Source organism: Patiria miniata, unplaced genomic scaffold (assembly GCF_015706575.1).
Source record: "Patiria miniata isolate m_02_andy unplaced genomic scaffold, ASM1570657v1 HiC_scaffold_4, whole genome shotgun sequence".
In the NCBI taxonomy this organism is placed as follows: Eukaryota; Metazoa; Echinodermata; class Asteroidea; order Valvatida; family Asterinidae; genus Patiria; species Patiria miniata.
In genome coordinates this window covers 11,136,928-11,161,465 of record NW_024037071.1, presented here as the reverse complement: position 1 = coordinate 11,161,465, position 24,538 = coordinate 11,136,928, and the positions used below count along the sequence as shown (strand labels likewise).

General features: G+C 39.1%; 1 protein-coding gene across 1 annotated transcript in view; it reads left to right on the top strand.

The window, feature by feature from the left end:
* The first annotated feature begins 905 nt into the window (after positions 1-905).
* Positions 906-24,538, top strand: part of LOC119740110 — a 91,200-nt gene continuing 67,567 nt past the window's right edge. The window contains exon 1 of the mRNA XM_038215311.1: positions 906-1,189. Within this exon, the coding sequence (XP_038071239.1) occupies positions 906-1,189 (284 nt within the window). The remainder of the gene's footprint in view (positions 1,190-24,538) is intronic.

Genomic DNA, 24,538 nt, shown 5'->3' with positions numbered 1-24,538 from the left:
AGAAATTAATGCCCACAATTTTACAGTTAGACCCTACATTCAGGAACAGTTCAAGGTGCGCAGGTTCAGTTTCTATTGACTAATCATTATCTCCCATTATCAAAATAGGCCGGCAGGCGTGTTTGTGAACTTGTATGCATGTTTTTTTTGTGCGATTTCATTGGGATTATCATTTAAACTTGAGCACTGTTTAAATGGACGTAGCTAGGACCATTGGTATTTGCCCAGAAACAAAGCTACAATGAGAAAAAAACCGTGCTCAAAGTGAAGGAAGGATGGTATCAAATACCCAGTGCAATTTTCCGACTGAAATGATATTCAGAAAAAAAACAAGTCACCGAAGGTGGTTTTAATAACGTGTGCCAGGGAGTCGTTGACACCATCATACGCATATAAATTTAGTTTAGATTGCACGGCGAAGTACGTTGCACAAACGTGGTCTGCTGTGTTTATTCAGTGGTCAATGCTGCAGGTTGGGGTTCGAGTCCCAGTCATTTTACCTTCTTCTTTTTGAAAATCTTTACCGAATGTGACTAGGTAATTTGACTAATTTGACAAACTTTACAAATTTCTCAATCTCCGCTGACAAACAGGTGGAAGCTTTAGCGTCGGAAAAGCTAAACGTTTTCATTGTCAAATTTGTTTGAACAGTCACAATAAAAAAAATCCTGGCATTTCCGACACTCGGAAACTATCGCAAGGACAATTTAGCTCACTGAGTGCAAGCGTGTACAGCTAACCCGCATAAAGTCAATTTTGCAAGATCACAGACATATTTAAACTGGAATAAATTGCTACAGGAACATCTGGATTATCTGCAAGGTCACACCACCAAGTCTAGATTGATCAGCAAAGCTTTCAACAAGACGCTACAGGTTGAAAGACGATGTAACTTCACTTACTCGATGGCTACGAGCATCCCAGACACTTGTACTGATAGTACGGAGACCAAACAGTGTCCGATATGCTTGGCAGAGATCACTGGTGACGAAGTAGTCCTGGACAAATGCAAACATCGATTCTGTAAATCTTGCATCGCTCGAGCATTGAAGAGCAACTACAGATGTCCTGTATGCCGCAAGGAGTGCGGTGAGCCCAGAGGGAACCAGCCCAATGGAACGATGAAGAGTGAGACTGCCTCTTACTTTCACCTCCCTGGTTATCCAGACGAGGATGTTATCATTATACGGTATTACGTACTGAGTGGGATGCAAACAGTAAGATTTTGTTGATGGTTGTCACACACAGTCCATTAAATCAATAACAAAAATATTTTGGAAACAAATGGTAACGGTGTTTTAAGCATAAATCTTACTATCGTTGAACAATGCATAATTGGAGCATTTGGATTTGTAAGTGATTCAATGTGCACGGACGTGTATTACTTAATTACATTTTATACTTGTAAAATTAGGTGGTATTTAAATGTTTGCACATGCAATCACCGATGAAAATGGTTCGTCCACAATGTACTGTGATACCCGTGAGAACATGACTCTCTGATGAGCTCGAAGACCTTATAAAGACCTCTTACACACTGTCAAAAACTGTATACAGGTACAAACGTTTTCATCAAATATTCAAGAATGTCATACTAAAGATATATAGCCCAGGGAATTGTAATGCTCTTTCGAATACATATTTCGCTAAATCTTTGTGAAAATTATATATGTGGGCTAATTAATCTAGTGGGATTTAGTCTCAATTTACTGACACCCCCCCCCCGTGCCCTCCCCCTTCCTAGCGACGCCATGCTTTCAACTATAGGCTGATCATCCCAACCCAGGCAGCCCTTTTACGGGCATCACACGCACCGCATTTTTACCTGACAACCAAGAAGGCAAGGAGGTTCTTTGCCTCCTTGAGATTCGAAGCACGCCTTGTGTTCACGGTCGGGCAGTCGGCGACCAGCAGTCAAGAAAACATTGTCACCTAGCTGGAATGACATTCATCATAAAACCAGCCTGTCTGGCAGACTGTATAGTTGAAAAATATTGGCCAATGTCAACAAAATAATGTCATCATGAAGGAACACGACAAGGCAAGCCTAATCAAGCTGGTCACAGAGTTCACAATATTTTATTAAACTGATTCAAAATGGCTATTTAGTAATTTGTCGTGCGTTTTGTGTATCCAAGTGGCCGAATTGGCGTTAAGAGGTAGGCTAGTCCTAAATCATTCTCAGGCTAATAAGATACTTAACACGCACACAATATATTTGTTTGTAAGTAATTATGCCACAGATCTTCTTTATTCGCCACAACATGACCGGATATACCATTGTAAACTGGCAACGGAATGCATTAAAGTGGGGCACACCAGACCATGGGTTAACTAGACGCAGGCATGAATAGGGCACACCAGGCCCACCATATATATATATATTTCACACCAGACCATGATCATTAGGGCACACCAGAACCTGGTACCTAGGGCACACCAGACCCTGTCACAATTAGGGCCCACCAGACCCTGATAAAGAGGGCACACCAGACCCATTACATAATGGATGTAACACCATAAATAGCTATAACATGTACAAAAATGGCAAAACACCAGGCCACACAATTAAATTGTTAAAGGCGAAAAGGCATTAACACCGATTAAGAAAACTTGAATGAAAAAAAAGAGAAAAATAACTATTAAACCATCCAGGCACAGGGTGTCCCCCCCCCCTTTACAGCACCAGGAGGTACAGGGAGAAATGGCCCCTAGTGAACCTAAAGGGAGCTTTTACAGTGCTGATCAAAACAAATTGAAACTATACAGTGCGAGTCAAAAGAACTATACACTTTTAAAATTGGCCATAGTTTTATTCTGTAGCAATAAAGATAAGATATTTTCATATGTACTTTTAGAGTAACTCTTCTTGCTTCTTTTGGTGACATTTTCACTGCATTAGTTTTCATGCATGACTGCACAATTAAAGGGGTCGGGTGAAATCTGACTTTCGCCAACTGGTCAGGGCTGGATAAGAAAAAAAAACAATCTAAAAGAACACAACCATTGTCTAACAAAGAGACAAAAGAAGATTTCATTAGCTTTTAAACTTCGCGTTAATTTTATTTAAATTTTTTTAATATATTAAAAAGGCAATTAAATTCCACGGTGTCTTAGTCCTTAACATGGCCACCATCTCGTTCAGTGAACATAGCTGGGCTCCGCGCATCATTCCTGCAACAGCACGGCGAATCACCTCCCTGTCTTGTCTGAGAATGTCAATTTCACGAGTTATCCTTTCCTGGAAGTCATCCAGATCTGCCTACTTAAACTCTTGCAAGCAAGATTCACAAATCTGAACTGATTATGCATTCCATGACCAAAACCAAGACCATGGTTGTGTTCTTTTAAATTTCTCATTCTTATCCAGCCCTGACTAGTTGGCGCAAGTCAGATTTTATCCGACCCCTTTAGAGGAATTAGAGTAATTACTCTAAAAGTACATATGGAAATATCTTATCTATATTACTAAAAGAAAAAAAAAACTATGGCCAATTTTAAAAGTGTATAGTTTTTTTTAGACTCACATTGTAGTATTGACATTGTATGATATAGGGCAATTAATACCGAATGGAATAAACAACATATGGGCTGTTGTGATAGCACAATGACACATTTTAACTTGTGTCGATCAAATTCCCGCCATACGCGGCCCAAGGGAAGACAATAGCATTTAGATAATTACCTTTTATTAGGGAACTACATGAGCCAACCACTATAAGTTGGATACTAACAGATGAATTCCTGCGTTCGACAAATAATACAAAACAAAAATACCCTATCATACCGAAACAAGTGCATGGTTGTCCAATGAAACTAGGGGATGAATAACGTGACCATGGGCCAATAATGTCATTATGGAGGAACACGACAAGGCAAGCCTAACAAAGCTAGTCCCAGAGGCTAAGGAGAAAACACGAGAAAGTGTGGACTCATAATTTAAGAATTCACTCGGCGCAAAGCGCCGAGTGGATTCGTAAATTAAGAATCCACACTTGCGAGTGTATTTCTAGTGTTCATTCGTTTTGAACGTACGCAGGACGGGCATTCACGTCTCAGCCAATGAAAAGCTTTGCTTGCCACGCTCCACCCACTAGTTACCGCCCACCGTGACCGTCCACTGCCTTACTTTTATTATTCAAATTGTTCGCTGCTTCTATTAATCACGATAACAATGCAAGAGGATTCCAAGTCGTTGAGCGGTACAAATTTCAACATAACCAAAGAACATTGTAAGTGGCAGGATCGGGAACCATAAAGTGGAGTTTTATAGTGCTGTGCCTATAGGCGACATATGACGTGATGAAGAAAAGCACTGGAAATGTTGTACATGTACGCGTATACGTGTATAGGATACTATAGTGCACGTACAACTCAAACTCATGTTGAAATCTTTCGACAAAGTTTGTCAACCCTTTTTCCTGTCAATAAAAGTAAACACAAACAAATCTCTGTTTCTTTGAAGCTCTATCGTATAATCTCCGATAAATAAAAACTGAAATTAACAAAATAAAAGACTTGTTATCGATTATATCACATGTATTATAAATAAATATTTATAAATAAAAATTTGAAGGACTTGGCGAAACATGGGTCAGCTTAGTTTGTTGATTGTAGTTTCAGGTCAATGTACTCTTTAAACGGTTTTCAGCAGTTTTATTCGTTTTTAGTTATGAAAAGAATATGATAAAAATACGGTACATACAAATATTTCTTTTTATTGGAAATTCAGTTAAGGTTAATTTTAAACGTAATGAGCGAAACTTTTTTTTCAGCGTCGTTAAACATTTGTGACTCTATAAACTAATGATTTACTCCATAAACCTCTTCTTTGTTTATAAACTTATGGCGATATGCATTTAAAACAGGTGCCCTCTCCTCATCATTGATATTCACACGGGCACATTTGTCGACCTTCCCAATTTCGTGCCTCACTTTCGTCTTGCTTTCAGAGTGACAGTACCCGAAGGTACGTGGCCTTTAGCTTTAACAGGCATACAAATGTATATGTCTTGTTAATCTGAATACTGACTGTACCCTGCGTAACATTTATAATCCTATGTACCGTTTTTATTGTTTTTCTAAGTAGCGCTCGTACCCTGCCTTAGCCTTATTATTTCCTTGCGTTCCGAGTGTATTGTTAATCTGAATACTGACTGTTCCCTACGTAAGCCTTTTTAATCCTACATAGTTTCTATTGTAGCGCTGGTACCCTGCCTTAGCCTTATTCTTTCCTTACGTGCCAAGTGTATTGTAAATCTGAATACTGACTGTACCCTATACGTAAGCCCTTATAATAGTGTCCATTGTAGCGCTCGTACCCTGCCTTAGCCTTATTCTTTCCTTGCGTTTCAAGTCTATTGTTAATCTGAATACTGACTGTACCCTACGTAAGCCATTATAATGGTGTCTATAGCACTCGTACTCTGCCTTAGCCCTTTTCTTTCCTTACATTCCAAGTGTATTGTTAATCTGAATACTGACTGTATGCTGTACCCTACGTAAGCCTTCAGAATAGTCTCTATTGTAGCGCAATCTTGGTAAAGGTGCAGGCAAACAAAATATGCCCGTGCAGAGAAAACCCATAAACAGAGTGTTGAAATAATTCCAAAGAAAAGCCAGCTCTTCGTCGAGAAAAAAAATCAACAGGGGGTACACTTATCAATAACAGAAAGTAATAACATAGAAAGGAACATGACTGTGGCCACGGGATCCATGACTAAAGGCAGTATGTACAGTAGGCTTAAATGCTGAGAGGACTCCCTGCAGTTTGAATTCATATACCTGCACTAAACGAATTACGTGCGTAATTCTGTTTGCTTTACCGACTAGATTTTGTTCAAAACACATCATGTACAATGTACATGTACTTGCAAAATTGCTTCGATAGAGAGATTCAGCAGGTATTGTGTCAGACAGCTTTCTTTGTAAGAGATCCTCTTTTGTTATTTAGATTTTTGTACCGCTCAACGAGTTGGAATCCTCTTGCATACTAGCAAACAATTTGAATAATAAAAGTAAGGCTGTGGACGGTCACGGTGGGCGGTAACTGTGGGTGGAGCGTGGCAAGCAAAGCTCTCCATTGGCTGAAACGTAAATGCCCGTCTTGCGTACGTTCAAAACGAATGAACACTGTTTCGACTTAAACCATTGCGTCAAAAGAAGTATTGGCATTCACAGTGAGTGGGTATGAAAAGACTTGGGAAAAGTGTTGCAACCTGACGCCACTTCCGCGATTGTGTACAAAGTCTATGGAGAGTCAAGAACAATCTGTATGTATTTCCTAACAAAATTTGAAATATTTCTCAGTCCCAGCTTCATGTCTTATCATCATTTTTGCAATGAACGACCTTCATTGAGATGATATATGAAAAAAAAAGTGGCGTCAGGTTGCAACATTTTTCCCAGCTCCTTCCGCTGACATTATGGATAGTTCGGACGATGACTTCTTTCTGACTCGAAGCCGTGTTGCAGTGACGGCGGAGAATGTGACAGTGAAGATGCATTGGACATTTCGGAAGGAAATACGCATACGGTCACGCATACGGTCCTGAATGCTCATTATGGAGAACAATTATCCGACGTGTTCAAAGTGTGGATTCGTAATTCCGATTTCACACTTTACTAAAGATTCTTCGTTCCGAATCCACGCTTTGTGACCAGCGTTACAGATTCTTAGTTCCGAATCCACACTTTTAACAATAGTGTGACAGCAATGGTTTAACTCACAATATCTTATGCGCTAAACGGCAATTCAGAATGGACTCAACCAGGCCCATGCATGGGCGTCGCCAGGATTTTTTCTAGAGGGGGGCAAACATTTTTTTTGCCAAAAAAATGCTTGTATTTCTCAACACATTCTCGATTTATCAGTTTTAGAGGGGGGCAGGGACATTTTGCCCCCCCCCCACCAACTCATTAAATTTACACCACTTTGTCTTCGCGCCTCTTTTCTTTTCTTTTTCTTTTTTTTTTATTTTTTTTTATTTTTTTTTATTTTCCAGGGGAAGGGGGCAAGTGCCCCCCCTTGCCCCCCCCCCCCCTCGCGACGCCCATGGGCCCATGTATACACATATGCACGAAAAAATACTGAAAAGGCATTTTGAATCAGTTTAGAGTTGGGCTTATTCAAAATTATACGCTCTGTCCGGTTCAAAAGTGGTAGTGAGTCAGTCAGTGAGTGAGTCCTGAAAGATAGGCGGACTGGCTGCGGGACCTGCAAAATCAATGGATTGCCGTGCGTTCATATTACTCACTAAAACATCTGCGGTTGCAGTTCACGCGGGTGGCTGGGTTTTCCAAGAAGGAATTGCATTGGTGGTGAGGTTATTATAGCGGGGCAGATATTAGAGTAGCATATTAGGGCCAAATTGTGCACTTTCACCTACAGGTACATTAGTTTGCACAGTGATAGCGATGGCTTTCCTGGTCGGAAAATCATCGAAGGCAACCGATTTGGGGCCTCTGTAAGGCATGGATGCCCATCAACCTTTTAAACTCTGCAACCTATTCAGCATTTATAAAATATGTGATATTTTTATCACGCAATTTGTCACCTAAACGATTTCAATATTCCAGCTGTTATAAATTATTATTATTAGGTGGGTTTATTATCACCATTTAGCAGCTCAAAAGCCGAATTGCACAGTGAGTAACAATAAAAAGTTAAATGAATTAAAAATCAACACGATTCACAAGAAATTAAAACACATACAAAATCCACAACAACAATCCTTTATTCTAAACAAACACGCTTGGATAATAGTAATTAAAATGTATACACTTAAAAATCCTATGTTGAACGTGAAATAGGGCACCGGGCTGTTTCTAAATCTCTTGGATGAACTGCAGTGGCGTAGCCACGGGGGTGGGGGGGGGGGGGGGGGGGGGGGGGGGGGGGGGGGGGGGGGGGGGGGGGGGGGGGGGGGGGGGGGGGGGGGGTGGGGGGGGGGGGGGGGGGGGGGGGGGGGGGGGGGGGGGGGGTGGGGGGGGGGGGGGGGGTGGGGGGGGGGGGGGGTGGGGGGGGTGGGGGGTGGGGGTGGGTGGTGGGGCCCCCAGTCGTCCCCCACTGAGATTTTGAGTTTCTAAAAAAATTATCATTGATGTACATGACGCCCCCCCCCCCCATTGAAATGTTCCAGCCCCCCCCCCCCCCCCCCCCCCCCCCCCCCACTGAAAAATTCCTGGCTACGCCACTGATAAACTGGGATACTCCTCAAGTGTTCTACTCGATCTAGTGTGTGAACCTTTTGATTTAGGGAACCACTCATTAAATCTGCCTGGTTTAAAAACACTTAGAGCAAAGTTTGTACACATTGTGGTTCTTCAATCATAAAGGTGATCCAGACACAGAGTAGATAGAGCATGTTCGTAACCAATTAATGTATTGATTCCTAGAATAATACGGCACACTCGTTTTTGGATCGACTCAATTTGATTGGTCTGTTTGAGTGTAAAGCTTGAGTGCCAAACTGGCGATGCGTATTCTAGGATTGGTCTAACATAACCTGTTTATACAGTAACAAGTTCTTTCTGAGTAAACCAGTTTCTTTCAGTTTCCTGAGTATTAATAATTTTCTATTGTCTTTACCTATCATCTCAGCAATGTGCGAGTCCCACTTCAGATTATTTTGTAGCGTAACTCCCAATAATTTAACACTCGTTAAAGGGGTGGTTCCCTCCTGCCAAAATGCACTACATAACCTGACATTTGGCTGAATTCAAAGATTGTCCAAAAGCCCAATCATTGAGTCTATTCAAATCATCCTGTCTAAGGCTGATATGATTGAGAGGTCTGATTTCACCAAGTGTGAATTCGTGAACGTACTTCCAGCATCTGCTGTGAGCATTTTCAGCAGCATCATTTATATATGCGAGAAATAACACTGGGCCAAGTTTTGTAACTCTACATTAGTTTAATGTAGGTTTTTCCCAGTTATTTTAACACTATTTGTTTATGCCACACAGATTTCCCCAAAATATACTTCAATTCGTGCCATAGCATCGTTGTTCGATTCTTAATTCAATTTCGAAAAGCCACTGATTGAAATTTAACTTAAGGTTTAGTATAATGGAAGTTTGAAGCATTCGAATTTGTCCCAGTTTCGCTTAATTCGGCTCATGTGGCGACCTATGCAAGTTAAAAATGAACGCACATACACATTTATTAATGAAACCTAACTTGAAGTTTGTTTACGTCATAGCATTAATGTGAACAACGTGATGGATTTAATGTTTATTTAAAAAGGACAATAACTACTGTTTTCACATTCTCCCTTAAGTAACTTTCGTTCTGATTATGTCATCGTACTGAAACTTTGCAAAGTTGGTCTTCTATTAACCCCGAAAGTAAACTGGTCGAGTGACTCCACACAGACAAACAAAATGTTCATCAAGACTAAGTCTATCAGATCACAAAATGCGAACATGATGATTTGTTGAGTGGTCGGGCACAACCCAACCACTGTTTAGAATTGTTCTGATAAATCGTCTTTCTTTCTTTCTTTCTTTCCGATTCTTTTTTCCTGACAATACTTCTCCGTGGGTATTCTTCTAAACGGTTTATGGTATGGACTTGTAACTTTAAACATCTACCCTCATCCCCGGTGGTACATATTAATTTCTGGTAATTACTTCACGATGACGTCATCAAGTATCAGATTACAAAGGAACCAAAGATTTCTAGATTTAATCTTTTAAAATCAATATAAATCAACTGTGAGAGATCTGTCTTTGTTTCTGTAAGTAATTGATATAATAGTCCATGGTCTTCATTTTTTGCTATTATGTGCAAAATCACGTGACCTTCCTTCCGGTCTAAACCAAAAGTGCGTTATAATTTGAAAGTTGAAAAAGATATGAACTTGCATTTAACGACGTTAATCTCTGGCTAGGCTGCACTTTACAAAACAAATTACAGGTGACGTCATGTTACAGGTGACGTCTCCAGTTGTATGGTACAACTTGAAAAGTCGTGAAGGAGCAATGATGTCGGCATTGGTCGAGTGCTTAAGACACTTCCTTTACGGCACAGGGACTATTCCCATCGGAGTACCGTGATGGAAAACTGCATATTGGGTGCAGTATAGGCTACACCACACAGCCGAAAAGCATCATGGGAAAATTTGGAATCCTTTGAGAACTGATAAGGGATTTACCATGTAATTAACATGGGAGATTTTCAGAAAGGGCCAATCAAGTAATCGCGGTAAATAACTAATACATTGTGGTACAGAAAATTGTGAAGTTAGAGTGGGGTTTGTTATAGGCCTAATTATCCGTTGCAAAACAGTGGGATGCCTGCAAATGAACAAATACCTAATACAGAAGAATTTGTTGTTAATGCATACAGAGAAAAAAACACAACAACAGTAAAATCTACTGTGCAAAAACAGTAATTAACGTATTTAACCCGTATTTAATGTATTTAACAACAATATTTAAGCTCTGTATGCCAATTGACAAAAGAATCTACTGTAAATTAAGAGTTTTGTGTATCAGTGTAGTTTGTAAATGATCATGCGATTTTATACTGAATTAGCTAAATGTAAAGTAACAGCATGATAAAACGATCGAAATAACACGTCGTGACCTGTTCCACCTATCAACTTCACTAGCTCTCGATATAAAATCTTTCATTAACTTGTGCTATTTATGAATGTTATCAGATTATGGGCCCTAGGCAGAGGTGTTTCGTTTTGACGAAATCCCTGAACTGCGATACATGTCCATAGATTTCCGTGCATAATGTATTTTGGTTATTCGTGTTCGGGAATTTCCAGTGTGTTGAATTATTAACAATTAAGCAAACAATATGGCATTATTTACATTGCAACATCAAATAAGCCTTTAAACTTGAAAGCAAGGGTCACAGTGCAATGCGATTAGATTGCATTCATTGCTAAATTCATCGTCAATTTCAAGAGTACCCAATGTCCAGTATTAAATTGCGTTTCAAAATGTAAGTTAAATCCCCGTAATATGGAGAATCATCCCAACTATATCCCAACAGACTTGCAGATTTGTCTCCCCTCCTCCACCCAAATATATTGGCGTTTTTTTCCCCCAGAAAATGTTGGGTATTGCCCTGGGGGTCACTTGTAGGGGTAATTTCCATCAAGTTCCTGATCATCCGTCTTTGAAACTCCAGTACCACATGCAGTGATTTTGGGGTCTTCTTATGAACAACATCTTCAGAATAACAAAAGACACAAATCTTTCTGCAAAACAATAACCTTTGTATTTTTTTCATTTACTGTCAAAACAGATTAGTAAATGTTTAACTTTGTTTTTATCAATTACCCCAAAATCAATTGCCCCCGCTGAATTCTACTTCCTACAAACATAAAGGATCTACACACCAAAGCTTTTATTTGTAATGAAAAGTGCATAATTCCTCGCCTTGTCTGCGTGCTCCAATAAACGGGGATTCTAAGTTTGCTTTCAGAACAAGATACGGCTATCCTGACCCTGATTTTCTGAACGAGTAAAGGAAGATTTGGCAGCGAATGGCATCGTGAGAATAGACGAAGCTAATTAAAATAGCAGGTTTGGGTTCAAATACTTTAAACAGCATGGTCCTATACAACAGTGTGAAGTTACCGTGTGAAGTAAATGTACATTAAAGTGACCATGATGGCCTCTCATGTATTCACGAGTGATGATTTCACAGAGGACAGACCATAATACGAATTTAGTCTGTTGAGCATCATACGAACATAGGGTTATTTTTGTAATTAGGAACTTTTCATTCACACTCACCGGTGTCACAATTCAGCAGTGTGTAATTAATTGTATTGGTAAAAAACACTATTTTCAAAAGAAATGTTTCCACATTTGTATGTTTTGATTCTCTAGTATTTGTTTTTTGACCACTGATATGAAGTATTTATCTTTTGATTCTGGAAAAAAAGGAAAATTGAAAGCCTCTTTTCAAAAGAAATTGTCCCCTACACTGTAAAAACAAAAACGCGTTACTCAACAGTTGTTTTTCTGTTGAAACTTTTGTAAAATTAGAGTGGATATTACTGTTTTTTGGATTGTGTTTGTACATAAACTAATTTGTCCCTGTCTACGTACAACGTTCTACATTTATTTCTATGCTTGATTACACAAGATTCGCCGTTAAATTAAAATTCCGTGTTTTGAACTAGCCTTCCGTTTCGTTTCCGTTAAGACACAGTCACATCGCAGTCCGTTAACAGAGAATCATAATCATTTGTTGTTCAGGAATCGGCTGACCAATTAAAAGTGAGTGCCTATCCGATGATTGTTCCTGTAGGAGGCAGTCATCATGCAACGTTTATTGTGGTGAAGGGTGCCAAAATATCAGTCGACTCACTATTAGTATGATAGTGAGTCGATATGATATGACTGTCGTATGGTATGACTGTTCTACTTGTAATTTCTTTTTTATATTGTTGATAAATGAAGCATACAATGTTTTTTTTATGTAAAAAATGTGCACATTAAAGAACTATGGATAATTTTGAACCATTTGTTATTGTGATTGGAAACATTTATGGGAAAATGAATTGGGAATATGGTGATAGTATGGTACAACTTGAAAAGTCGTAAAGGAGCAATGATGTAGGCATTGGTCGAGTGCTTAAGACACTTCCTATACGAATCACAGACTATTCCCATCGGAGTACCGTGATGGAAAACTGCATATTGGGTGCAGTATAGGCTACACCACACAGCCGAAAAGCATCATGGGAAAATTTGGAATCCTTTGAGAAATGATGTGGGATTTACCATGTAATTAACATGGGAGATTTTCAGAAAGGGCCAATCAAGTAATCGCTGTAAATAACTAATACATTGTCGTGTTCAGCTACAGAAAATTGTGAAGTTAGAGTGGGGTTTGTTATGGAATAAACTACAACATCAAATGTGCTTTTACTATACAAAACGATAACAGATAGGCCTAATCATCCGTTGCAAAACTGGATGCCTGCAAATGAACAAATACCTAATACAGAAGAATTTGCTATTAATGGATACTGAGAAAAAAACAACAACAGTAAAATCTACTGTGCAAAAACAGTATTTAACGTATTTAACCCGTATTTAATGTATTTACAAACCAATATTTAATCTCTGTAATGCCAATTGACAAAAAATCTACTGTAAATTGAGTTTTTTGTAACAGTGTAATTTGTAAATGATCATACGATTTTGTACTGATGAATTAGCTAAATGTAAAGTAACAGCATGATAAAACGATCGAAATAACGTGTCGTGACCTGCTCCACCTATCAACTTCACTGGCTCTCGATATAAAATCTTTCATTGACTTGTGCTATTTATAAATGTTATCAGATTATGGGCCCTAGGCAGAGGTGTTTCGTTTTGACAAAGTCCCTGAAGTGCTATACATGTCCATAGATTTCCGTGCATAATGTATTTGGTTATTCGTGTTCGGGAATTTCCAGTGTGTTGAATTATTAACAATTAAGCAAACAATATGGCATTATTTACATTGCAACATCAAATAAGCCTTTAAACTTGAAAGCAAGGGTCACAGTGCAATGCGATTAGATTGCATTCATTGCTAAATTCACCGTCAATTTCAAGAGTACCCAATGTCCAGTATTAAAATGCGTTGCAAAATGTAAGTTAAATCCCCGTAATATGGAGAATCATCCCAACTATATCCCAACAGACTTGCAGATTTGTCTCCCCTCCTCCAGGGGAGACAAATGTTGGGTATTGCCCTGGGGGTCACTTGTAGGGGTAATTTCCATAAAATTCCTGATCATCCGTCTTTGAAACTCCAGTACTACATGCAGTGATTTTGGGGTCTTCTTATGGACGACATCTTCAGAATAACAAAAGGCACAAATCTTTCTACAAAACAATAACCTTTGTAATTTTCACATTTTCTGTCAATACAGATTAGTAAATGTTTAACTTTGTTTTTATTTAACTGTTGTTCTCAATTACAGGATTTACAGAGTGTTTGATCTGATGTTCGTAACGGTGTCCTAATGAAATTATTTTAAAATTTCATCGAAGTCTGGATTAAATTATTATTTTCCTCAGCAATTTAATGGAACATATTTTCATTAGAGGTTCAAGTGGACAAAGGCCATTCCCAAAACTCCATTCACTTAACACTAAATCAACATAAAAAAGGACACAATATGTTATATGAACAACATATTTGCAGTTATATATATATGAACTTTGGCTTTCGACCTGAACGTCACAAGGAACACTTTGTAGTACGGTGGCCCTGGAATGACACTTTGATGTGAAATTTCGCCATATCAATGTTCGACCATCGCGACATCAGCGATTTCTCCCTATTGGCGAAATCGCTTTTCAATCTTGTCCATGAACGGGACTGTTTTGTTCCACCGTCAATCTTCGCAGTTTTAAACGTGCAAAACCCACTAAACGCAGCACATTGCTCATTTCACTGTTCAAGTTACTATCTGAATGAAACAAACATCACCAGAGATTTGCGTTTTTTGAGTTACAAACGCAGAGTGGTCGGGCTCGCATCTGTTTCATATGTCATAAATGTGCCACAATAATCAACTGGAAATTCGTTTTAATCAGTTTTCAAACTGTCGCTAGAGGATGCTCTTACATTTTATGAGGTCGCCGGTAATTTGTTTTTGTAAAGTACAACCTAGCCAGAGCTAATCATCGTTGAATACAAGTTCACATTTTTCACTTTCAAAGGCACTTCCGGTTTGAACCGGAAGGATCATGTGAGTTTGCGCAAAATATCAAAAATAAAGACCCTGGATTATTCTATCAATTCCCGTAAAAAACAAAATCAGATCTCTCACAGATGATTTTATATTGATTTTGAAAGATTAAATCTAGAAATCTTTGGTAGCTTGTAATATGATACTTGGTGACGTCATCGTGATGTAATTACCATAAAAACCTCGAAAGCTATGTTAATATTTCGATCAAAACTCTGGATTACATATCTCACGGTTGACTTTTCAGCATTGTTTTTAAGGTTTAAAGGCCTATTTAATGTTACTTTCGGTCTGGTGACATCGTCAATCTTTCTCCCCCTCAACTTTCTTTCAGCATGAATTTGGTTATATACATAAATTTAAAGTGATTTCAGAAAACTTCGCCATACGCATCAACTGATGACTTATTTTAAACATTTTTCAACCTAAGTAAGATTTGAGGCTTTGCATGGTGCAGATACTAAAAAATGAAAGGTTTGCGGAAACACCATGTGCGAATAGTTTCTAAGAGAATGGCTGTGAAAACAACCGGAGGTATATATAAACTCGACGTTCCGGTCGGTATGCTCTGACCGTCCTGAAGACGGTGAACGTTCATTTAACGTTTTTTTTTTTTTTTTTTTTTTTTTTTTTTTAAGTAGTTAACAAAAACCTTATATCGATGATCGGAAACCATTTTTTCAACCTTCATATTATTACTCTGTACTATATGGGTAGTGTTTTCAAAATTTCTATTTCACCTGATAAGTTTACACTGTAAAAAATAACTATGTAATTTCATAACAAAAGGGATGGAAGCAGCGTCGCAAGACAATTGGCTGTGTTTAGTTTCACATCGGCTGTTGAGGATTCCTTTTGCACCATTTTAAGATTTTACACAGATATTGTAAACTCACTTTCATTTGTAAGCTGTTATTATAACAACAAACCTTAATGATGTGCATTTACAACTGTGTTAATCGGGTTAGCAACAAAACAGAGGTCACTTTGAGGCTTTAAAATTATCGGTTACTGCTATCCTTGCTCACATTTCCCGTTGTTTCAATAGTACAGCATATATTACTGTGAAACGGATGATTGCAGTACTTAGAAGATGAGTGCAGGGCGGGGGATCTATGATGTGGATATAGAGCAAAGAGGGCCTTCCTGATTGGAAGATATAGGATTAGGATAATTTTGGGCAATGGGTATGACTAGCTTGGTCAGATGGTCTTTGAGGTAATGTGTATCAAAGCCTTGCGATTGGGAAAAAGCTAAATTATCAGCCACATCTTGTCGGTCATTTTTACTTCGAGCTTGCAATTGGCATGCATTAGACGTGTATATGATTCAGAACGTTGGAAGGGAGGCTAAGAAGAGTAAGAAAAGTAAAAGGCTGCGACTTTGTTACGCCCATAAGCGCTGAGTTAGTAATGAGAACTATAATAGACCATTGAAGAATATCTTGACAAGTGCTGTGAATTAAGTTTTTGATTTATTTACAATGGGGATGATGTGTTTCAAATGAAACGAACACAACGTTATCACTTTCCGGCATATTTCCAAATGTAAGGCCCGGCAATAGACCGTGAATCTCTCGACGATACCCCTGATTGGCGGGCCCAGAAGTGTCCAAAGAAGTGTTGGCTTGCACGTTCAAGTTGACATCGTGGTCACCGCTTTTAAAAGCCATAAGCCAGAACAAGGCATGGTGACGAAATCGCAGAGAATTTTATGCAGTTTGGGATTTTGCCTTTCTGTTAAAACAAGAGATCAATTCGTATGGCTGTGTTTATGTATGTAATATAATTATGTGTGTGCCCTAACCTTGCATACTTTTTGTAGACCTGTGAACAAAGAGGTCCACAGGGTGCAAGAAGCGTGTAGACTTGCACGCGCCTATACTAGGTTTCCACCTCTTTCGAAAACAGGTTTAGAGGCATTTTGGAGATTAGATTTATCAGTCGCAGAATGAAGAGGAACACTCAAAGAAATAATAAGAAAGTGGGTTAAAAGTGTTCACAGTGCAAGTAAAAATGAGGGTTTTCTCTCCGGTTTTTCTTAACCACACCAGTACAAAAGACTGTCCACATTAGGTATGGAAGGTAAACATATACCTGTATGTGCGCTTGTTTATGGTGTAAATCGAGACACACGTGTACAGGTTATCCTATACGACTGGGGACTTGGGACAGTGGGTACGTGTGTGCGGGTAACAATAGTCTCGACGCTGCCCGGGGACGTGGGCACTAGTCCTCGGGAGAATTTCGTGTACAAACCTTATAGAAGTTGTCGAGAAAAAGAGTAAGTACAAACAAAAGGGAACAAACAAAGGAAAGGGACAGGTCCTCATGAGTATAATAAAACACGACAAGATGGGTGTGTACAAGCAATACATTCACTGAGTGGACTTCCGAACAAAAGAGGTGTCTACATAAACCAGCTAGCAGCAACGTTGTGCAAACTTGCCCACCTCCACACCTTGTTCCCCCTCTCTGGAAAACAGATTTAGAGGCGTTTTGGGGGTTAGCCTCATCCGTGACAAAATGAAGAGAAACACTAAAGGAAATCATAGAAAAAAAATGGTTGAAAGAGTTTTCACAGTGTGAGTAAAATGATTTTTTTTTCACAGGTTTTTCTTAACTACACGAAAACAAAGGAATGTCCACACTACGTATGTAACATATATTGGGGTGTCCGTGTGCGTGTGACGACCTCGATTGGAAAACGTGTACGAAACCAATGAGAGCTGTTGCGAAAAAGTTAGTACAAACAAAGGAAAAAGGAAGAGGAACAATAGAAAATCCTCGATTTACACCATAAACAAATGTGAGCGTAAACACTGCCTTATGTGTACCGGAACATGGGAGGTAACACACAAGGAATGCCCACCGACTTGCCGGGTACCGTTTTAGTACCCCACAAGTTTTTCACGAAATAGATATATGGATTTTACTAAAAAACTAGGAACTTCCAAGGTGGGTTGATCCGTCGCAAATTGGAAGAGTTTTAAAGAAAGGGGTATTAAGTCCGAATTCCAACCCAGGAAATTAATTCAGTTTAAAATTAGAGCATTTTGACATTAGTGCGCGACATCGCAACATTTTAGTACACGAGAACAAAGAAGTACCCCACTTCTATGCCTGTGTAAGGGTGTGCGTGTACAAACCCCACAAGGAATGCCCACCGACTTGCGGGGTACCGTTTTGGTACTCCACAAGTTGTTCACGAAATAGATATATGGATTTTACTCAAAAACTAGGAATTTCCAAGGTGGGTTGATGTGTCGCAAATGGAAGAGTTTTAGAAAAGGGATATTAAGTCCGAATTTCAGCCCAGGAAATTAACTATGCTTAAAATAAGAGCATTTTGACATGTGCGACGTTGCAAAATTTTAGTACACGAGAACAAAGGAAGTACCCCACTTCTATGCCTATGTAAGGAGGGATTTTGACATGCCAACTTTTTCTTTGCGAATTCGCCCTTTCCATTGTAAAGGACCATTATGGGATTTTACTCACCGTGACTGCATGTATTTACGTTAAGTTTAGGAGGTTACCATTGGCAATTATCAGATCCTTAACAAATAGTTCTAAAAATAAGGTCTGAAAAGATAAGATAAAAAAGAAGAGTACGTGCAGCAGCTCACGCAGCGTTTCAAGTGTTAGTAGATGGGTCATTCTAAATTTGGGGTTGCACTTTTGTCCTTCATTTGAGATAATGCTTTTATTTAATATTCTGGTGCATTGATTCCTCGTTTTCCAAGAGTAATCATGACTATAACTACCAAAGAAGAACAAAATAGTTTGAATTTATTTTTAATGATACTTGAATGGCAAATTCATGGTGTCATGGTCATGGGAAATGTCATTTTGGATCCCACGTGTATGTAGGATTACCCATGCAAAACCTACATTAAAATATTCTGTCTGATATCTGTCTGATGTCAGGGGTTGCATTTTTTTCTCGTAAAAAGTCTAAAGAGTGTGTAGAGCACAAAGTGCAACAGTAATGGAAAGGTTTCCATTAACCGTCACCATAGCATGCAGGTCCTATGCTACGATTTCACTGTCCACTGAAGTCACGGTTGGCACTTCCAAAAATGATTTGTCAGCTGTCTCGGTGACTCACCGAAACAGCATTTGTTTTCGTTTAGATTTTTGCATAGGGTTTGTGAATGCTTTTCTTCTATACCAATACACTTTGGCAGATTTGTAAATCTGACTTCAGACTTGGTACATACTTAACACACGGTCCTAAAAGAAAGTCGTCATCGTGACGTCATCAGGTGTCAGGTTACGTCATATTTAAGATGTACTTTTCCCATATGTTTGGTACACGTTTTTTCAAACCATATACTTTGGCACTTTCGTAAATCTGATTGACTTCACACTTGGCACATTTTTAGACCCCCACCCTCAGTTGGTCCTAAAAGAATTTCATCATCATGACGTCATCACGTGTCACGTTACGTCATCATAAAAGTGTATTTATTAATGGCTTATATATAGAGAACTACAAAGCCGATTCCAATGAAACTTGGTATGTAGACATAGCGGTATGTGTTATTTAATGAAAATTGAGGTGACGTCATCATGTTGATTTTTAATGATTTTTCATTTTTTTCCGACTCATCTTCATATCTCAGGAACAAAACATGCTACATTCAAATTCTGTTTGTATTAGGTTCGGTAGTCCATAGATGCACAAAAATTTGAAACAAAATCTGTGACGTCTTCATGACATTACCAAAACGTGATTTTCTGCAACACATACATGGGAATGTTCGATCGTTATGAAACTTGGTGGGTGGGTAGGCATTGATAATATTTTTTTTAAACTCTGAAGTGACGTCCTGATGACGTCTTCAACTGATTTTTGTAATTTATTTTTAGATTTTAAGTGTTTTTTTTTTAATTGCAAAAATGGACATAAATTGCAATTAGATTGACTTCAAACTAAGCACACACCAGAAACCGAAGCTAATGTTGCTTCTGAACAAGTGAAGTCGTGTTGACGTCATCATTAGTCATGTGACTTCATCTGAAATGTGCATAATCTAAATTTCTATATCCAGAGTTCTAGAAAGCTAATTGGGTTGAAACTTTATAATTACATAGTCATTTTATTCCCATGTATGACACATACTGTATGTGTCATACGTGGAAATAAAATTGACGTCATGATGACGTATCATGTGACTTTTTATTGATTTCTAAATTGTGTTAATTTACAACACCAAATTCACTTGTATACATGTACAAGCACAATTTTCAGAACCACGACCACTGTCTAGAATTGTTCTGAAAAATCCTTCTTATCCAGAGTTCTAGAAAGCTAATTGGGTTGAAACTTTATAATTACATGATACGTCATGATGACGTATCATGTGACTTTTTATTGATTTCTAAATTGTGTTAATTTACAACACCAAATTCACTTGTATACATGTACAAGCAATATTTCCAGAACCACGACCAGTGTCTAGAATTGTTCTGAAAAATCCTTCTTATCCAGAGTTCTAGAAAGCTAATTGGGTTGAAACTTTATAATTACATAGTCATTTTATTTCCATGTATGACACATACTGTATGTGTCATACGTGGAAATAAAATTGACGTCGTGATGACATATCATGTGACTTTTTATTGATTTCTAAATTGTGTTAATTTACAACACCAAATTCACTTGTATACATGTACAAGCACAATTTTCAGAACCACGACCACTGTCTAGAATTGTTCTGAAAAATCCTTCTTTTTTTTCTTCTTTCCGGACAATAATTCTCCGTGAGTTTACTCCTAAACGGCATACGGTATGAACTTGTTACTTTCAACATTTGTCAACCCTCATCCCTAGTGGTACATATTACTCTGACGTCATGATGAATTATCTGTTGTCAAATTACAATCGATATTCGTTAAAAAATGACAATCTTTTGTCACCTATAACTCTTGAACGAATGATCAATTATGTTCCAGCCTTGCAATCAGATAGACCATTAAACATTTTTTTGTCGTGCACGTGAACTCGCTTTCAGACCTTTACTTTCGCTTGACTCAAGTCTACTTGCAGAATGGTTCTATTTGATCGCAAAAAAAAAACCCATTTTTTTTTCAAAGGCTTGATCGAAAATACATTTTTGTTACAAGCTTCAAACTCGTAATATTCGTTAGGGGAAAACAAATTATGTTTGCTCGAGAGAAGGGACAGTACATCTTCTGCATGATCACCATAAGTGCAGATAAAGTGCGTCGACAGGATTTTTTTCTAGAGGGGGCAAAGCACCTTTTCCCCCCGAAAAAAGTTTTTAAAAGGACGGTAGGCCTATGTAATATAATGCTCTTTCCCCCTTTTTTGGCTGAGCGATGCAATATTGGACATTCTATCACATTACATTATATACACTCCAAATGAGATTTATTTTCTTCAAATGATAACTCTTTTTGAAATTAAAAAAAACCTTGTACATGTAGGTATTTGAAGTGTACGACATCGTTACCTTCGACTGGTCTCCTCCTGGCTGGCAGCACACGATTTGGCAACTAGACACTTGAGATTGGAAGGTTTGCATGGCGAAGGGTAATAATAAGGTAAATTGTTGCTGTAGCACCATGTGGCAAACTCTCTTTTGTGAGTATTTGTGGTTCTGAAAGAACCGAAGGGTACTCAATGTTTCGGACAGTATACTCTGCCCGTCGTCAGGAGACGACAGGCAGAGTATACTGTCCGAAACGTCTCCTGACGTTCCGCCGCCCCTGTGTTCACTTTATGATGCTTTGACCCAAAAAACTGCCTTCGTTTACTGTTATTGAATAATTACGCGTATTTTACAAAGGGCCTATTCCGAAATATTTGAGGCCCAAAAATAATTCAGTTCTGGAGGGTAGCTTGGTGCTTCCCCTAAAAAGAAACGATGATCCAGAGACCGGGTACCGTGAAAGTTCCCAGCACAGTAGGTGAAATGTTGGTCACTTCTGACAAAACTGACAAAATGATGTCAAGCTATACACAACCAATTTACCATTTCCCTTGTTTTACAGGGGCAAATGTTGCCTTCATGAAACAGGGGGAGGGGAATATGAAGGTGGTTGATATGAACGGGTGTTCGTGAAAGCGTGCCTAAGGGGATCCAGGACAAGTCCCTAGATAATTTTTAAAATCTATGATGCTTTCTCGTTCATACTTATTAGGCAACTCAAAAAGAAATTAAGTAGCTTTAACATTTTATTTATTATTTTGGGCCGCATTTTATAAGTGTCATAACATTACTCAGCGGCTTTACTGGATAGAGGTGAGTTACAATCCCTGTACCCAGCTCTAGATCAACCAGTTTTTGTTGTGCCTCACTGTCCAAATGGTTGCCTTCCACAACTTGAACAACCGTCCACTGCTGTACGGACGAGTTATGTATACATTACGCATTTATTTGGGGAATGCTGGTTCGAAGGGTTTGAACGAACCTACGCTCGTGGAGTCCAATATCATGACGTATCTCAACTCCCCCCCCCCCCGATTTACCAATGCAGTAGTGCCAACTTTTTTGACAAGCTTTGATTCATTCAGTTAACAAACCGTTACGGTTACCTTTCTTCTTCATTGTTCCGAAAGAACTGTATGTGAGATACAAATAAATGAACACACTTTGTGAGCGGGTACACTGAGTTGTAGCACGACTAGTAGGAACAACAGCCTACCTCGCTGTAATTCATACCCGCAAATCGAAAACACGAGCTGTCAAATTGCTGTTCCATTTTTAAACTTGAATAACATTAAAGTTGCAAATTGGTAAAGTTTAAACAATTAAAACAACGGATCAAACTTTAGCTAAATATCAAACATGCATTCATCTGGTGAATGTTAGGGTCTTGGAAGGAAGATGTTAACAATATAAACAAGTATATACATTGTATACGAATCACATAAAGCCGGACTGACTGACCGACCGATCGCTTCATCATCATCATCATCATCCCCCATCCCCCCATTAACATCATCACCATCATCCTCATCATCATCATCATTCTCGTAATCCATCGTGGAGAAGTTGAGCCGCCCATACCCACCCGTGTCTTGTGATTAACTTCCAGGTGGTGCGGGGTTGGCCCCTAGGTCTCATCCAGGCAGTGTCAGGGTGGAGCCGCCCTCGTACGTCTGCTTCGAACCCTTGTAAACAATGATAGTGTCATGAAATTTATAGTTGGGTCCAAAACATAAGTTCCGTGACCATTCTCTGGCTAGGATGGTTTGACGATGCATTTGACTTCTATGGACCATTTATAAAGAAATTAGCCCCTCGGTCCCTCCCAAAAATCCCGGCATTTTTTGCAAGGGGGCCAAATCCAAGATGGCCGTCGGCGCCATCTTGAAAAATTAACTTTTGAACCAGAGCACCTAGAATCATGTATGAAGACACTTTTTCAGGTAAGTCGACCATGAGGATTCCGATTCCGACATCAGTTTGAGGCTCTGACACCATTTTGACCCAGAAATCCAAGATGGCCCCCATTCGATAGAGCAAAAACAGGAGCACCTAGGATCATGAATGAACACATTATTTTGGCAAAACCATTGCGCTAATGCAATTTAAGAAGGTTCTGGACCCATCCAGCATAAGGAGTGAGGTCCTAATGGGATCGAGGGCCATATCGGCTGGATTTTTTACAAACTTGTTTAGCACATCGACGTTCTGAGTTGTTTTAACAAAGCACACTTCCTTTTTAGGTTGTGTCTCTAATGACTACGGCAATCATCATAATCATCATCATCACCATAATCACTACATATATGTTGGCACCAAATTATTCTCTTTTTATATATTTTATATCACAAAACACTTCTGATACTTCTTACTGTTATACGTTTCCTGGAATTGGTACGCGTACTGTTTAAATGATGCTGTGGTTTCGATGGTTTGAGATGAATTGGGAACATGCATGTATCTTACGACAATGTCCATCGTTCTGTTTGCCCTCCAGTGTGGTAGGCTTTGCGACAAGGCCACCGATTCTATGACCTCAAATGAGAGGTTGGAAAATCCCTAGAAAAAGGCCGTGTAATGGAGCGGTCTGGGCAAGTTTGGAGGTGTCCACGCAACTGACAATCGGATAAAAGCCCTGTCGGACAATATCTGTCCATGATACATGTAGGTTGACCTTATGAAATACTAAGAAACTTGAACAGGCCAACAAAAGACAAGAAAAACAAGAGGTTGATGAATGCCAATCTCAGTCTTTGTCTATGTCTGTTGTCTAGTTCTGTTGCCCAGCTGCGGCTTCAGCTGCCAAGCTCTGGGGGGCAATACATCATAAAACAAAGTGTTAATGGTGCTGTAAGACAGATTCAGCAAAGCACCCAGAATCAAAGCCAATCCTGATTTCGTACGATCACGCCAGCTTTCAAGAGACAGAGTGGCCATGGAAGATCAGAGCCTGCGAGACAGAATCAACTGTCTGATCGATCCTGCAGCTGATCAGCCCTACGCGCTTGAGATCAGATAACACCTCAAATGTCGCTTGAAATAATGCGTAGCTATCTGAAAATAAGTGCAGATGACAAACTCCCACGCATGCTCAATGTAACTCTCTATAAGGTTCAGACCATCTTCTTTGGTTATATAAGAACAGTAACCCTAACCCTAACCCTAATCCCAACATTCAGGGTCAAGTCATCCCATATAAAAGATATCCTATCCCTGGAGTTTGAGGGCAAGATCGGCTTCCGCTCCAACCCTCGGAAGAACCAGAGTGATCTAATCTATGACACGTCGGGGGGGGGGGGGAATACTATTGAACAGTTAGGATCATGACGCGGTATTTGTGTGCAAATGCATGCTG